Source organism: Equus caballus, chromosome 20, assembly GCF_041296265.1.
Source record: "Equus caballus isolate H_3958 breed thoroughbred chromosome 20, TB-T2T, whole genome shotgun sequence".
Lineage (NCBI taxonomy): Eukaryota > Metazoa > Chordata > Mammalia > Perissodactyla > Equidae > Equus > Equus caballus.
The window spans coordinates 40,400,949-40,416,297 of record NC_091703.1 but is presented as its reverse complement, the minus strand read 5'-3'; the positions used below and the strand labels follow the sequence as shown (position 1 = coordinate 40,416,297).

The window sequence follows — 15,349 nt, the reverse complement described above, 5'->3', positions numbered from 1 at the left end:
CTTACGTACCATATGTCCAGGTGTGGATTTCCTTTTATTTATCCTGCTAATGATCAGTTAGGTTTCCTGAATCTGTGGGTGGTGTTTTTCTTCTGTTGTGCAAATCCTTAGCTATTATCTCTTCAAATACGCCACCCTATTTTCTCTGCTCTCTCCTTCCTTCTCACTCTCTCTCTGAATCAGGACATTTTATTAGATATTTGATGTCTCTTCTTATCCACATTTTCCATCTTTTATCTCTGCTACATTCTGGATAATTTCTCCTGACTTATGTTCTGGTTAACTAATTATCGTTTCATCTGTGTCCAATCTTACCAAATATGCCCACTGAATTTTAAATTTCAGGTATTGAGTTTTTCATCTCTAGAAATTCTGTTTGGTTCTCTCAAATCTGCTAGGTTATTTTCTATGGTTTCCTATTTATACACATATTTTCAATATTATATTTTATTTATTTAAATGTAGTAATTAAGGAAATTCTGACACATGCTATAGAATGGATGAACCTTGAGGACATTGTGTTAAATGAAATTAGCCAGTTACAAATAGACAAATACTGTATGATTCCACTTTACTATGTTGGATATATCATATCCAGATATATATCATATCCAGCATAGTAAAATTCATAGAAACAGAAAATGGAATGGTGGTTGCTAGAGGTTGGGGTGAAGGGGGAATAAGGAGTTTTTGTTTAAAGGGTATAGAGTTTCAGTTTTGTAAGGTGAAAATTTCTGGAGATTGACCATACAACAGTAAATATAGTTAAAAGTATTGAACTGTACACTTAAAAATGGTTAAGATGGTAAATTTTATGTTATTTTGTATTTTACCACAATTAAAAAATAATGCAAAAAAATGTAGTAATCATAACTGTTTCCTAATCTGGTATTTTCGCAGTTCTATTTCTGCTGTCTCTTATTTCTGCTGGTTCTCACATACCGTGCCTTGTTTCTCATGTGTTCGGTTATTTTTTACCATGTAGTAGTCATTGTCCCTGAAAAATTACTGATGGAGATTCTCTGAGGACCAGCACCAAGAGGCATTCCTCCAGAGAGGATCTGAGGATCTAAGGTCTGCCAGGTACTTAGAGACACTTTCAGTTTAAGACTACTTTCACCTAGATTTATGACTTAAGAGTTTTTTTTGAATACTTCATGTAATTTAGGCTACAAATCCACAAAAAAGCCAGCTATGATTACAATGCCTCAGGGAGAGTTTTCTCCCCATGTGTTCAGCGTAGTACTAAGTTAACTTTCCCTGGAATCTCTTGGGACAAAGGTGAGATTTACTTCGGGTTCACTTTTACTCTAATCATAGCTCTTTGGGGAGCTACAGCTAATATAGGGAAGGCCTTGTCATAAACTCCCCACCTGGGTGGCCCCTGAGGTTTGATTTTATTATTCCTTACCCTGCAGAGCTCTCGTAATGAAATTCAAGTTTGCCTAGATTGACAAATACCCTCAGAACAAAACTGACTTCCATGCTTGCGTACCTGTTGCAGTTCCTGAACTCCAATAGACTTTGGCCTTCTACCTCCTACCTTGTCAGCACTTCTGTGCTGCTGAGACTATTTTAAAACTGTTTTATACAGCATTTTAGTTGTTTTTAGTGGCAAGTTGGCCCCAATAACTTAACCAATCAGAAGTCCCTCTACTTTCTTTATTTCCTTCTCATTGATTTCTGCTCTTCTATTTAGTTTTTTCCTCCTATTTTCTGTTGTTCTTATTGATGGGTTTTCCCCCCTAACTTCTTGAGTTGAACACTTAGCTCATTATTGCCTTTTCTTTTCTATCATAAGGCTATGCTATCCAAAGCCTCTAAATTTCTTTTAAAGCACCCCTTTCATTGTATTCCTTAAGTTTTGATATGTGGTGGTAGAGTGATTACTCAAAGCCAGTTGGTGCACACCAACAGTTTTCATCAACTCCTCACCCCAGCAGGGCTATTGTCCTGCCCTGACTTTTCTCCTAAGACACCTGCACTCAAGATCTGACAAAGTGCAGCCCATTTTCCCCATCGGGGGCAGCAATGGTTGCCCAGGGCAATGCTAAGAAAGATAAGAGCATAATTTAAACTACATTTTCTACTTGGTGTTTTCTAACCCCAGCTACATATAAAAATCACTAGAAAGTTTTGAAAAATACTGATGTCTGAGTCCCACCCAGAGAATGTTCTGATTGGTCTAGCATAGGGATTGGGCATGCGTGATTCTAATGTGGAGCCAGGGCTGAGAACCAGTTGTCTAATTTATCTGCTCACCGCCACCAGCCCCAGACTGCATTCTCCCTCCTCCCCACTCACACTCCCAATCAATTTTAAACAGTCTTCCCAAAGCTCTTATTTCCTGGTTTCCATCTCTCTCTCTGTTGTTTCTCCAGGGTGAGTTTGGGGAAGGAGGCAGAAACCCTGGTAATTTAAGACATTGGCAGGAACTAGAATTCTCCCTCATACTGTTTGTATTCACAGGAGTTCTCAGCATGAGACAGCAGCACTGGTGGGGGATGACTGCCAAAATGGGCACCGTGTTATCAGGGGTCTTTACCATCGTGGCCACCGACATGTACCTCATCTTCGAACAGAAGCACTTAAGGAGCAGCAATTGCACTGAGATTAACACACGGCCCAAGAGTAACATTATGCTGATAAATCAGTTCATCATCTGCTGGAGTTTCAATATTGTCTTCTTCCTATCTTCCATCACCATCATGGTCAGTTGCTTGCTCCTGTACTCCATATATGCCCAGATGTACAGAGGCTTGGTGATCTACGCCATCTGGATTCTTTTCTATGAAATTGCAAGCATTGTAATACAATTCTTCACTGACAATGACTCTAGCATTGCAGAGGTCAGATTCATACGTTGGTTTGGCTTGGTGTCCCGTGTATTCATGCATTGTTTCTGGTTGTTCTTTGTCATCACCTATGCCCACATAATCTACAAAAGTCAAAGCCAGGGCAATATAATTTCCTACAAGAGACGTATTTCTGCAGGCAGCGGAGAGTTCCCACAGCAGAGATCAAAGATAATCAACTTCACCCGCCACTATAATGAATAGTGTTGGCCCTTTTCTCTCCCCTGAGAGGCAGAGCTCCCAGGTTCTCATGGTGGTTCTATTCCTTTGGGAGGAATGTGACAAGAAATATGATTATAATCACAACTGGAACATCCTGCTCACTGAGGGTGCTTAGTTAAGGCACCTTGTTATTTAGCACAAAGATTGCTGTAACACAAAGGATACTGTTGGTGACCTGGGGTGGCTTTGTGCTATGGTTTTCCTTCCCGTGTCCTCTATGCTATGTTTCAGATATGTAAAAAAAAAATAAAAATAGAGAAAAATCATTCTTTATTTTCTTTCTTGAGTCCTCCCTTGCCCAAATTTGTCAAGGACCACGCAAAGCACTCGGCGAATCAAAAGGTGTTTGTTAAACTTTTCTGGTCTGTCGCTGTGCTGGACACTAAGAGGATGCAGAAAAGTATAAGATCTGAGGCCTGACCTGGGGGATTTTTCAGTTTAATGGGAGAAACTAAATCACTGTTTATGAATCAATTAGCCAAACATGTAAGACAGCACAAGATTACACATTATCACAGATCAACAAGCTTCACTTTGTGTTCAGGTACAGAAACTGTCAGAAGCAGTTTAAGCCAGAATAGAAAAAAAACCTGAGCAAATTTCTTTCAAACATTAGACATTATGTTAAATGTTTATTTATTTAATAGCTCTCTTGAGGTATAACTGATATACAATAAGCTGCACATGTTTAAAGTATATAATTTGATAAGTTTTGACATAAGTATATCCCAGTGAAACTATCACCACAATTGAATTTGTGAACATATGTATCATCCTCAAGTTTCCTCCTACTCTTTGCTTCCTGCCCCTTCCTGCACACACAACCCCCCACCATCATAAGGCGCTGATTTGCTGTCACTATATATTAGTTTTCAAATTCTAGAATTTTATATAAATGGAATCATACAGTACATACTCTTTTTCTGTCTGACTTCTTTCACTCAGCCTATGCTTTTAAGACTCATCCATGTCACTACGTAGATTGAGAGTTCATTCTTCATTGCTGAGTAGGATGCCATGGCATGAACGTACCACGGTCTGTTTATCCATTTGCCCATTGAAGGACATCTGGTGTTTTGCAGTTTGGGGCAATTATGAATAAGAATGCTATAAACATTTGTATACAAGACTTAGTATGGACTTATGAATTCATTCATCCTGGATAAATACCATTTTAACTTTTTAAGAAACTGACAAACTTTTTTCTAGAGTGGCTGTACCATTTTATATTCCCACTGGCAGTGTATGAGAATTCCAGTTCCTCCACATCCTTGCCAGCACTTAATATGGATAATAAGTTTTTCATGTTAGCCATTCTAGTGGGTATATGGTGGTATCTCATTGTGGTTTTTAACTCGCATTTCTCTAATGACAAATGATGTTGAACATCTTTTCATGTGCTTATTTAGCATGCTTATATCTTTTTTGGTAAAGTGTTCAAATCTTTTGCCCATTTTTAAAAATTAGGGTTTTTTGTTTTTTGGGTTTTTTTTTAAGGAAGATTAGCCCTGAGCTAACATCTGCCGCCAATCCTCCTTTTTTTGATGAGGAAGACTGGCCCTGAGCTAACATCATGCCCATCTTCCTCTACTTTATATGTGGGACGCCTACCACAGCATGGTGTGCCAAACAATGCCATGTCTGCACCCGGGATCTGAATCAGCGAACCCCGGGCTGCCGAAGCGGAACGTGCGCACTTAACCGCTGCGCCACCGAGCTGGCCCCTAGGGGGTTTTTTTATTGTTGAATTTGGGGAGTTCTTTATATTTTCTGGATACAAGTCCTTTATCAGATATAGGATTTGCAAATATTTTTTTCCAGTTTGTGCCTTGTCTTTTCATTCACTTAAGAGCGTCTTTTTATTTTAAAAGATTTTATTTTGTCCTTTTTCTCCCCAAAGCCCCCCAGTACATAGTTGTATGTTCTTCGTTGTGGGTCCTTCTAGTTATGGCATGTGGGACGCTGCCTCAGCGTGGTTTGATGAGCAGTGCCATGTCTGCACCCAGGATTCGAACCAACGAAACACTGGGCCACCTACAGCGGAGAGAGCAAACTGAACCACTCGGCCATGGGGCCAGCCCCAAGAGTGTCTTTTGAAGAGCAGAGAGATTTTTAATTTCAGTGAGGTCCAATTATGAATTTGTTCTTTTATGGATCACACTTTCAGTTATTACACCCAGGAAATCTCTGCCTAACCCAAGATCGTGAAGATTTTCTCCTATGTTTTCCTCTAGAAGCCGTAGTTTTAGGTTTTATACTTAGATATATAATACCTTTTGAGTTTTTTTAATATATGGTGAGAGATATAGATCAAAGTTCACTTTTTTGCACCTAGATATCTGGTTTTGCCAACAGTAATTGTTGAAAATATTATCCTTTCTCTACTGAATTAACTTTATATGTACTCACATGCCTATTTCTGGACTCTATTTTATTCCACTGATCTATTAGTCTATGTGCCGACGTCACTCTGTCTGGATTGTGGTAGCTTTATAAGTCTTTAAATCTCATTCTTCCATCTGTGTTCTTTTTTTAAAGATTGGCACCTGAGCTAACAACTGTTGCCAATCTTTTTCTTTTTTTCCTTCTTCTTCTCCCCAAAGCCCCCCAGTACATAGTCGTATATATTCTAGTTGTGAGTGTCTCTGGTTGTGCTATGTGGGATGCCGCCTCAGTGTGGCCTGATGAGCAGCGCCATGTCCGCGCCCAGGATCCGAACCAGCAAAACCCTGGGCCACCAAAGCAGAGCGCACGAACTAAACCACTCAGCCACGGGGCCGGCCCCTCCATGTGTTCTTTTTCAAAATTGTTTTGGCTATTCTGCATCCTTTGCATTTCCCTATGAATTTAGAATCAGCTTAGAATTTCTATTTTTAAAAAGCCTAATGGGATTTTGATTGGAATTGCATTGAATCTATAAGATCAATTTGGGGAGAATTGACATCTCAGCAATATTGCATCTTCTAACCCATGAAAACAGTCTCTCTCCATGCACTTAAGTCTTCTTTAATTTCCCTCAACAATGCTTTGTAGTTTTCAATGTACGAATCTTTCACATCTTTTGTCACATTCGTCTTCAAGTATTTTATATTTTTGATGCTATTGTAAATGGCGTTATTTCTTAAATTTCAATTCCAATTGTTTGTTTTTAGCATATAGAAATACAATTATTTGTATATTGATCCTGTATCCTGCAATACTGCTAAACTCATGTATTAGGTCAAATCATGTTTTTGTAGATTCCATCAGATTTTCTGCATAGTGAACCATGTTGTCTGCAAATAGGGACCGTTTTTCTTCTTCCTCTTCCTGCCTTACTGCACTTGCTAGCGCCTCCAGTACAATGTTGAGTAGAAGTAGTGAAAAGGGGCATTATTCTCTTGTTCCTGATTTTGGAGGGAAAGCACTCAGTCTTTCTCCATTAGATATGGTGTTAGCTGTAGATTTTCGTAGTTGTCCTGTATCAGGTTGAAGAAATCCCCTTCTATTCCTGCTCTGTTGAAAGTTTTTTAAAATCAGAAATAAATGTTGCATATCGTCAAATGTTTTTTCTACATATATTGAGATTATTTTTTTGATGATTAACAGGGTGAACTACTTTGATAGAGTTTCAAATGTTAAACCAACCATGACATTCCTGGGATAAACTCTACTTGGTCATCATGTACAATCCTTTTCATATGTTGTTGGATTAGATTTGTTAAATTTTGCTTAGAATTTTTTGCGTCTATGTTCATGGGGGATATTGGTCTGTAGTTTTCTTCTTCAATGTCTCCGTCAGGTTTTGGTGCCAGAGTAATGCTTGCTTCATAGAAAGCAGTATTTTTTCCTTTTAAATTTTCTGTAAGAGTTTATGTAAAATTGGTATTTATTTCTTCCTTAAATCTTTGATAGGATTCAGCAGTGAAGCCATCTGGACCTGGAATTTTCTCTGTGGGAAGTTTTTAACTACGAATTCAATTTTTTAAAAAACAGATATAGGACTATTGAGCTTATCTATTTCTTCTTGAATAAGCTTTAGCAGTTTGCGTTTTTTAAGAAATTTGTCCATTCTACATAAGTTATCAAATTTCTTGCCATACAGCTGTTCATAATATTCCCTTATCTTTTTTTTAAAAAAGATTTTATTTTTCCTTTTTCTCCCAAAGCCCCCCTGGTACATAGTTGTGTATTTTTAGTTGTGGGTCCTTCCAGTTGTGGCATGTGGGATGCCTCCTCAGCATGGTCTGATGAGTGGTGCCATGTCTGTACCCAGGATTTGAACCAGCGAAACCCTGGGCTGCTGAAGCGGAGCGCGAGAACTTAACCACTCGGCCACCGGGCTAGCTCCCTATTATTCTTTTTAATATCTGTGGAATGTGTAGTGAAGTCACTGCTCTCCTTCCTGATATTGTTATTTTGTGTTTCTCTTTTTTTTTTCCTCTAATCAGCCTGATTAGAGATTTATTAATTTTTAATAAAACCAGCTTTTGGTTTCATTGATTTTATCTCTTCTCTTTCTGTCTTCTGTCTCATTGATTTCTGCTCTGATCATTATTATTTTCTTCTACTTACTTTGACTTTAATTTACTTTTTATACTTTCTCAAAACTGAGGTAGAAGCTGAGATCATTGATTTAAGACCTTTCTTATTTTCTTTTTTATTGAGGTGACATTGGTTTATAACATCATATAAATTTCATATATACATAGCTATATTTTGACTTCTGTGTAGAGTACTCCATGATCACCACCGAAAGTCCAGTTGCCATCCATCGCCATACAAATGCCGCCTTTTGCCCTCCCTCCATTCCTCTTCCCCTTTGGTAACCACCAATTTGTTCTCTGTATCTATATGTGTGTGTGTTTGTTTATCTTCCACATATGAGTGAAATCATATGGTATTTGGCTTTCTCCATCTGACTTATTTAGCTTAGCATAATACCCTCAAGGTCCATCCATGGCTGAATAGTATGCTGTTGTATATATAGAGAAAGGCTGGGCATATATAGAAAGGCTGGGCTGGTGTGTGTGTATATGTATATATATATATATATATATATATATATATATATATACACATACATACCGTATCTTCTTTATCCATTCATCTGTTGATGGGCACTTAGGTTGTTTCTAAGTCTTGGCTATTGTGAATAATGCCACAATGAACATAAGAGTACACATCTCTTTCTGAATTAGTGTTTTTGTTTTCTTTGGATAAATACCCAGAAGTAGAATAGCTGGATTATATGGTAATTCTATTTTTAATTGTTTGAGGAATCTCTATACTGTTTTCCATAGTGGCTGAACCACTTTACGTTCCCACCAGCAGTGTACAAATTTTCCCTTTTCTCCACATCCTCTCCAGTACTTGTTGTTTCTTATCTTTTAATAATAGCCATTTTGACAGGCGTGAGGTGATATCTCATTGTGGTTAATTTCCCTAAGAATTAGTGACGTTGAACATATTTTCATATACCTATTGGCCACCTGTATATCTTCTTTGGAAAAATGTCTGTTCAGACCCTCTGCCCATTTTTTTATTGGGTGGTTTGTTTTTTATTGTTGAGTTGTATGAGTTCTTTATATATTTTGGATATCAACCCCTTATCAGACATATGATTTGCAAATATCTTCTCCCAATTGGTAGGTTGTCTTATCACTTTGTTGATGGTTTCCTTTGCTGTGTAGAAGATTTTCAGTTTGATGTAGTCTCATTTGTTTATTTTTTTCTTTTGTTTCCCTTGCCTGGGGAGACATATTCAAAGAGATACTGCTAAGACCAATGTCAAAGAATGTACTGACTATGTTTCCTTCTAGGAGTTTTATGGTTTCAGGTCTTGCATTCAAGTCTTTAATCCATTTCAAGTTAAATTTTGTGTATGGTGTAAGATAATGGTCTACTTTCATTCTTTTGCATGTGGCTGTCCAGTTTCCCAACACCATTTATTGAAGAGACTTTCCTTTCTCTACTGCAAGTTCTTGGTTCCTTTATCAAAAATTAGCTGTCCATAATCTTATTTTCTAATACAGGCATATAGTGCTATAAAATATCCCCTAAGTGCTACTTTAATGGCATCACACAAATTGTGGTATGTTGTGTTTTCATTTTTAGTCAGTTAAAAATATTTTCTGATTTCCCTTTGATATCTTCTTTGATCTATGAGTTATTTATAAATGCGCTACTTTGTTTCGATATTTGGGGATTCTCCAGAAATCTTTCTGTTATTGATTTCTAAGTGTGTTTCTGCCTTCATGCACCCCACCTCAGTGAATGAGCCACCCTCCACCTAGATGCTCATTCCAGGCTCCTTCTCCTATTGCCCCAAACCCCAAAAGCACACCCTAACCACCCCTCTGTTGCCTTACTTCACCCTATTTCTTTCAACAGCCTCTCAGCTGCTCTGTCTGCCTCCACTCTTGCCCCATTTTTTTTTAAGATTTTATTTTTTTCCTTTTTCTCCCCAAAGCCCCCCAGTACATAGTTGTATATTCTTCGTTGTGGGTCCTTCTAGTTGTGGCATGTGGGACGCTGCCTCAGCATGGTTTGATGAGCAGTGCCATGTCCACACCCAGGATTCGAACCAACGAAACACTGGGCCGCCTGCAGCGGAGCGTGCGAACTTAACCACTCGGCCATGGGACCAGCCCCATCTTGCCCCATTTTTGATCCATGGTCCCTATGGCAGCAAGAAAGATTTTCATAAAATGCAAATCAGATCATCACACACACACACACACACAAACACCCACACACCCTTAAGACCCTTTCAGATCTCTCCATTACCTTCCAGAGAAACTTCCACATAGCAGGTGGCGGATGAGGCCCTTTCCTTTTCTGGCCCTGGGAACTCATGTAGCTCAAGACCAAACTTGCTGTTTCCAAAATGGGTTTTGCCTGTCCCTGTGCCTACCTGGATGTTGTCCATTTTGCCAGGGCTGAAGTCCCTCCTTTTTCCACCCAGTTAATGCCCACATCCTTTAAGACACAGGCTCAATGATTGCCTTTTCCAGAAAGTCTCCACTGATTCCCATTCTGGCATAGATCTTGTTACATCTTAAGGACACTGGGCCACCTCCTTCACAGCATTTATCACATTGCACTGTAAGTTTTCTTTTCCTTTTTAAAATTTTTTTAAAAAATATTTTATTCATTTGTTTTTTTTAATTTGTCTAGCTTCCTCACTAGAATGTTTACCTGTGTATCTCCACTACCAAGCTCACTAGACGCTCAATGGATGTTTGCTGAGTGAATGTTGAATGAATAGAATGTACCAGAGGAACTCACAGGAGGCAGAAAGACAAGTTAGGCCACTATTACAGCGACCGAGGAGGGAGGTGCTAGGGCCAAAACCAAGGCTGGGGCGGCAGGGGTGAGGACCCAGTGGGATTTATAAAGACACTGCCTTGAACTCTGCAACACAGGCTTAAACCACAGGAACAAGCCTGTGTGGTCGGGGCCCTATTTTTGAGTGGGTGATGGCTGCTCTGGAAGCTTCTCTGTGAGTCGGGACGAGGTGAGGTTTGGTTGATGGGGACAGGAAACTATCAATGTAGCCATCCACTGGCCAGCACACTGCCTCTCCCACCCGACCTGTGACCCTCCAGGCCCTGGGGTGCAGCGAGAGGTTTGTGGATCAAGGACTAAACTCTGGAGTCACACAGAGTTGGGAGGATAGTGAGGAATAAAGTGGAGGAATATTTTGAATGAACCTTGAAAACGTTACGCTACGTGATATAAGCCAGACACAAAAGGACAAATGCTGTATGATTCCACTCATCTGAGGTACCTAGAATAGTCAAATTCACAAAGACAGAAAGTAGAGTAGTGGGTAACTGGGGCTGGGGGAGGCGGTCGGGGAGTTAATGTTTGATGGGTACAGAGTTTTTCTCTGTAAGATCCTCCATACAGAGTACAGAGTTTTTCATATTACAGAATGTGAAAAAGTCTGGAGATGAGTGGTGGTAATGGTTGCCCGACCATGTCAATGTACTTAATGCCATTGAATTGTACATTCAGAAAGGGTTAAAATGGTAAAATTTATGTTATGTATATTTTACCACAATAAAAAAAAGAATTGCTAACAAGAAACAAAAAAGAATATTTGGGGTGGAGGGAGGGAGTGAGAAGGCTGGAGGGAGGCCATCAGCAGCCTCTCTGTTCTCTGACAGGACTGGACAAGAGCCCTGTTCCAGTCACCTCAGAAGGAGGCCATGTCAGGCTTCCAATGGGTTGTCCCCCATTGGAAACACATCAGCCAGAGGACTGCACCCGTTCCCCTCGTGCGTGACTGTTCCCCTTCCGTCTCCCCTACAGTGGAGCTCGCCATTGTGGTGAGAAGAGGAGAGAGCTTTGCTCTGGAGTTCTCTGACTTGGGAGCTGGTAAGAAGGCGATGGGATGGGAGGGACCTTAGCAATGGGACCCAGTCTATCCCAGCCTCAGGCCCTCTGTGATGAACATACCCTCAGCAGGGTCTGCTTGGGCTCTAGGCATCTCCACCCTGGCTGGAGCCCGTCTCTAGATAGAGTTCAGGTCTAACCTAGGTTGCAGCCGGAGGTCTGCCAGCTGGGTCCTCACCTATACAACCACGGCTTATTGTTAAGGCACCTTGGCCCTGGGCAGAGAAGACAGTAAGCCTTGGCTCCATCAACCTTCCTCCGCTCCACTCACTGCTAGCTGAACCCTGTGAGCTGGGACAAGTGTGGATCAGACCCAGGGAGCAAAGCAGGGAAATTCCATTTCTAAGGGCTTGGAAGGAAAGAAAGGGAGGCGGTGGGCGGGGGCGGGGGGGGGGGGGGTGCAGTCAGGGATGATTCTAGGCCCCTGAGGAGCCATACTAGATTTATTTATTTATTTTTAAAGATTGGCACCTAATAACTGTTGCCAATCTTCTTTTTTTTTTTTTTTTAAGGATTGGCACCTGGGCTAACAACTGTTGCCAATCTTTTTTTTTCTGCTTTATCTCCCCAAACCCCCCCTGTACACAGTTGTATATCTTAGTTGCAGGTCCTTCTAGTTGTGGGATGTGGGACGCCGCCTCAACGTGACCTGACGAGTGGTGCCATGTCCACGCCCAGGATCCGAACCCTGGGCCGCCGCAGTGGAGCACGCGAACTTAACCACTCGGCCACGGAGCTGGCCCCCATACTAGATTTATGATTTCAGAGAAATACATATCCCATAAAGGAGCCCAGAACTGACTCTGTCATTATTCCAGATACAGGAGCTTTCTAATTCCCACAAGACTAACGCCGATAGGAGCACCCTTTTTGCCACCTTAACACACAGCTGTCACTGGAACAGCAGAGCTGGAAGCTATGTGAGGAATATCCTGGGCAATAATGCCCTCACTCCCCAGTGATGTGGTCACCTATAGCTAGTTAGGTCAGAGCAGGGACCAGACCCCATGTCCCTTGACTTCCAGCCCATTGCCTGTCCATATGCCATTACGACTCTTAGCTTCGCCGTTTACATCTAGTGTGGAGGAGTTGTTCTAGGAATAGCTCTGCCATTTTGTCATGTAGCTCCATGATTTTTTTTTTCTGCAGCAGATGCTCTGGTAAAACAAATATAAAATGAATGGCAAGTTGTTCTCCTTCTTGGTGGGCATCTTCTCTATCCTCAACACCATCCAGTTCCTCATCTTTGACTTGAACCAGAGTACATTGGTTGGCTATGAAGATAAGTTCAGTGTCTACATGGACACAAACTCTGACTTAGTCGCTTGGGTCATCTTCAACAGGAAGGACATCAGCATCACCCTGTCCACCATCACCATCGTGGTCAGCTTGTTGCTCCTCTATTGCGTTCACATAAACAACTACGTGGGGCTGCTGTGCTATGCCTTGTGGATGGTCACCTGCGAGCTCATCAACTTCTCCATTGTCCTGCTCATCAACGGGACCGTCAAAGAGGCGTTCAAGGAGCTTAGTTACCTGGAGTTGGTCCTCCAAATCTCCCGCATGCTCTTGTACTTCTGCTGTCTGCCCTTCATCACCAAGTACATGTACACCCTTTACAAGGACCCCAAGATGTTTGGCAAGATAGGTCGCCGCAGGCAGTCCTCCATCAGTACAGTCGATTCATGGGCGCCTGTTGGGCTGGGAACGTTGTACCGCAAGATAAACTGAACTGTCTCAGGAAGAAGAGAGAGAGAGGGACCATGCTCCCCAACCATCGCTCCCTCTTTTCCTACTTGCCTTCTGTTGATTCCACTTGCCTTTTCAGGGTCCTCGAGTTTTATGCACTTAAGAGTGATTCTTGGGGGAGGGAGAGTTGCACGGATCAATTATTGTGCATGAGTGTGTTTGTGACTTGTTTTAGCATTTAATTATATACCACCTTTGTGCTTGTGTAACCGTCTCATTGGTGTTTGCTCTTGTCTGTCATGGTCCCCTCCTCTCTGCATGTCCTTCATTTCTAATTTTTTCTTGTGGGTTGCCCCACAGACGCATGGTTCTGCTAAGTCATTTTGGAACAGCGCTGTCAGATAGAACTTTCTGTGCTGATGGAAATGTTCTATATCTATGCTTTCCACTCGCCATATGTAGTATTGAGCACTTGGAACATGGCTATTCCAACCCAGGAGTGAAATTTTAAATTTTATTCCATTTTAATTACAGGCACACCTCAGAGAGATGGCGGGTTCAGTTCCAGACCACTGCAATAAAGCAAATATCGCAATAAAGCAAGTCACTGAGTTTTTTGGTTTCCCAGTGCATATAGAAGTTACGTTTACACGATATTATATTAAGTGTGCAATAGCCTTATGTCTAAAAAAAGCAAAGTGCACACCTTAATTAAAAAATACTTTATTGCTAAAAAATGCTAACCATCACCTGAGCCTTCAGTGAGGCGTAATCTTTTTGCTGGTAGAGGATCTCATAAAAAATGCATATCTGTGAAGCACAATAAAACAAAGCACAATAAAATGAGATGTGCCTATAATTTCAATTTCAACAGCCACATGCGGCTGGCTCGTGGTCTCCATGTTGCAGAGCACAGTGACGTGGAGCCTCATTCTACTCCTGCATGGAACCATAGAAAGAACCCCTGTCCAGCTTCACGCATCCTCTGCTTCCCTCATACTTTCCAAAAAGCAGTTTCTCATGTTGGTTCATAGCATGGCAAGAAGAATCCCCGTTGAAGAAAGCTCCAGGATTTCTCAATTTAAGCGCTGTGGACATTTTGGACTGGATAATTCTGTCTTGTAGGGGGCTGTCCTGTGCGTCATGGAGGTTTAGCAGCATACATGGCCTCTACCCACTAGATGCCAGTAGCATCCTCCCACCCTTGTAACAACTGAAAATGTCTGCAGACGTTGCCAAATGTTCCCTGGGGGGTAAAATTGCCCCCAGCTGAGAACCACTATTTTGAAGCAACACACCCTGCGCTGACAGTTGGTATGCCACTACTGTTAACTAGCGGAGAGCATCTTTTACCGAGAGCTCCTTACATTAATGCACCACCTCGTGTAGTTTTCATTTTAACACTCCCATTTTATGTTTTGGTGGAACGGAGGCTCAGGGCGCTTAAGTGATGTGATCAAGGTCACCTAGTAGCAAAATCAGGATTTGAATCTAGATCATCTGATTTCATACACGAATGTCCTACCTAATTCCCTGAAGCACTCTTACTTTTACCAAGATAAAAAAAAAATAATAAATTAAAAAAAAAAAGAGGGACCTCTTTTTAGGATATTTTCTTTCTCTTCAAAAAATGTTGGGAGGGAAGTCAAAAGGACCCTGTTTGTTTTGGCCACACCCTCCAAACCATGAGCGTAACGACAGTAGCCTACTTTTACTGAATATTGAATAAGTGCCAAGTACTATTCTAACAATTCACTCAATTCTTCCCACCGTCCTGAGGGATAAATTTGGATCCAGGTCAGTTCCCAAAATGACCACCAGATGGCAGTCCGCAATAAGCTTTTGCTTAGCGCTGTCTGCCTTCGTAAGTCAGATCCTCCAGGGTTGGCTGAGTTGGGATGTATTGGGTCTCAAACTGATGACTGGGGACTTACAGTGTGTGTCCCTGCTCTAGTCTCACAAGGCGTGCCTTGCCTGGTTGTGACTCGCTGGTACCAAAAACAAAAAATAAAACGTAGGCAGACTTCAGGGTTCTGATCCCCCATCCCGGCTGGCTTGGTGGTGGGGAGGTGGGGAGACTGGAGACCAGTGTGTGGAAGAGGTGGAGGGAGAAGCAGAGTTCCAAGAATCAGCTCAACCAAGAGTTACCTGATGCTTAAGATGCTCAGACACAAGAGTGCGCGCCCCTCTACACCGACTCA

At 41.4% G+C, this 15,349-nt stretch overlaps 2 protein-coding genes across 9 annotated transcripts in view; both read left to right on the top strand.

Moving 5' to 3' along the window:
* Positions 1-3,343, top strand: part of TMEM217 (transmembrane protein 217) — a 28,384-nt gene extending 25,041 nt beyond the window's left edge. For 2 of the 3 annotated variants that reach the window (XM_005603864.4, XM_070244499.1), the window contains exons 2-3: positions 986-1,083; positions 2,470-3,337. In XM_005603864.4, the coding sequence (XP_005603921.1) occupies positions 2,481-3,059 (579 nt within the window). In that variant the 5' untranslated portion in view covers positions 986-1,083; positions 2,470-2,480 and the 3' untranslated portion in view covers positions 3,060-3,337. Of the gene's footprint in view, positions 1-985; positions 1,084-2,469 lie in introns of all 3 variants that reach the window. The other variant, XM_014734390.3, reaches the window with a different exon arrangement.
* TMEM217B (transmembrane protein 217B) overlaps positions 1-14,738 on the top strand; it is a 39,773-nt gene extending 25,035 nt beyond the window's left edge. For 2 of the 6 annotated variants that reach the window (XM_070244502.1, XM_070244500.1), the window contains exons 2-3: positions 11,376-11,441; positions 12,609-14,738. In XM_070244502.1, the coding sequence (XP_070100603.1) occupies positions 12,636-13,190 (555 nt within the window). In that variant the 5' untranslated portion in view covers positions 11,376-11,441; positions 12,609-12,635 and the 3' untranslated portion in view covers positions 13,191-14,738. Of the gene's footprint in view, positions 1-11,230; positions 11,442-12,060 lie in introns of all 6 variants that reach the window. The other 4 variants (XM_070244503.1, XM_070244504.1, XM_070244505.1 and 1 more) reach the window with 4 other exon arrangements.
* Positions 14,739-15,349: the final 611 nt, after the last annotated feature.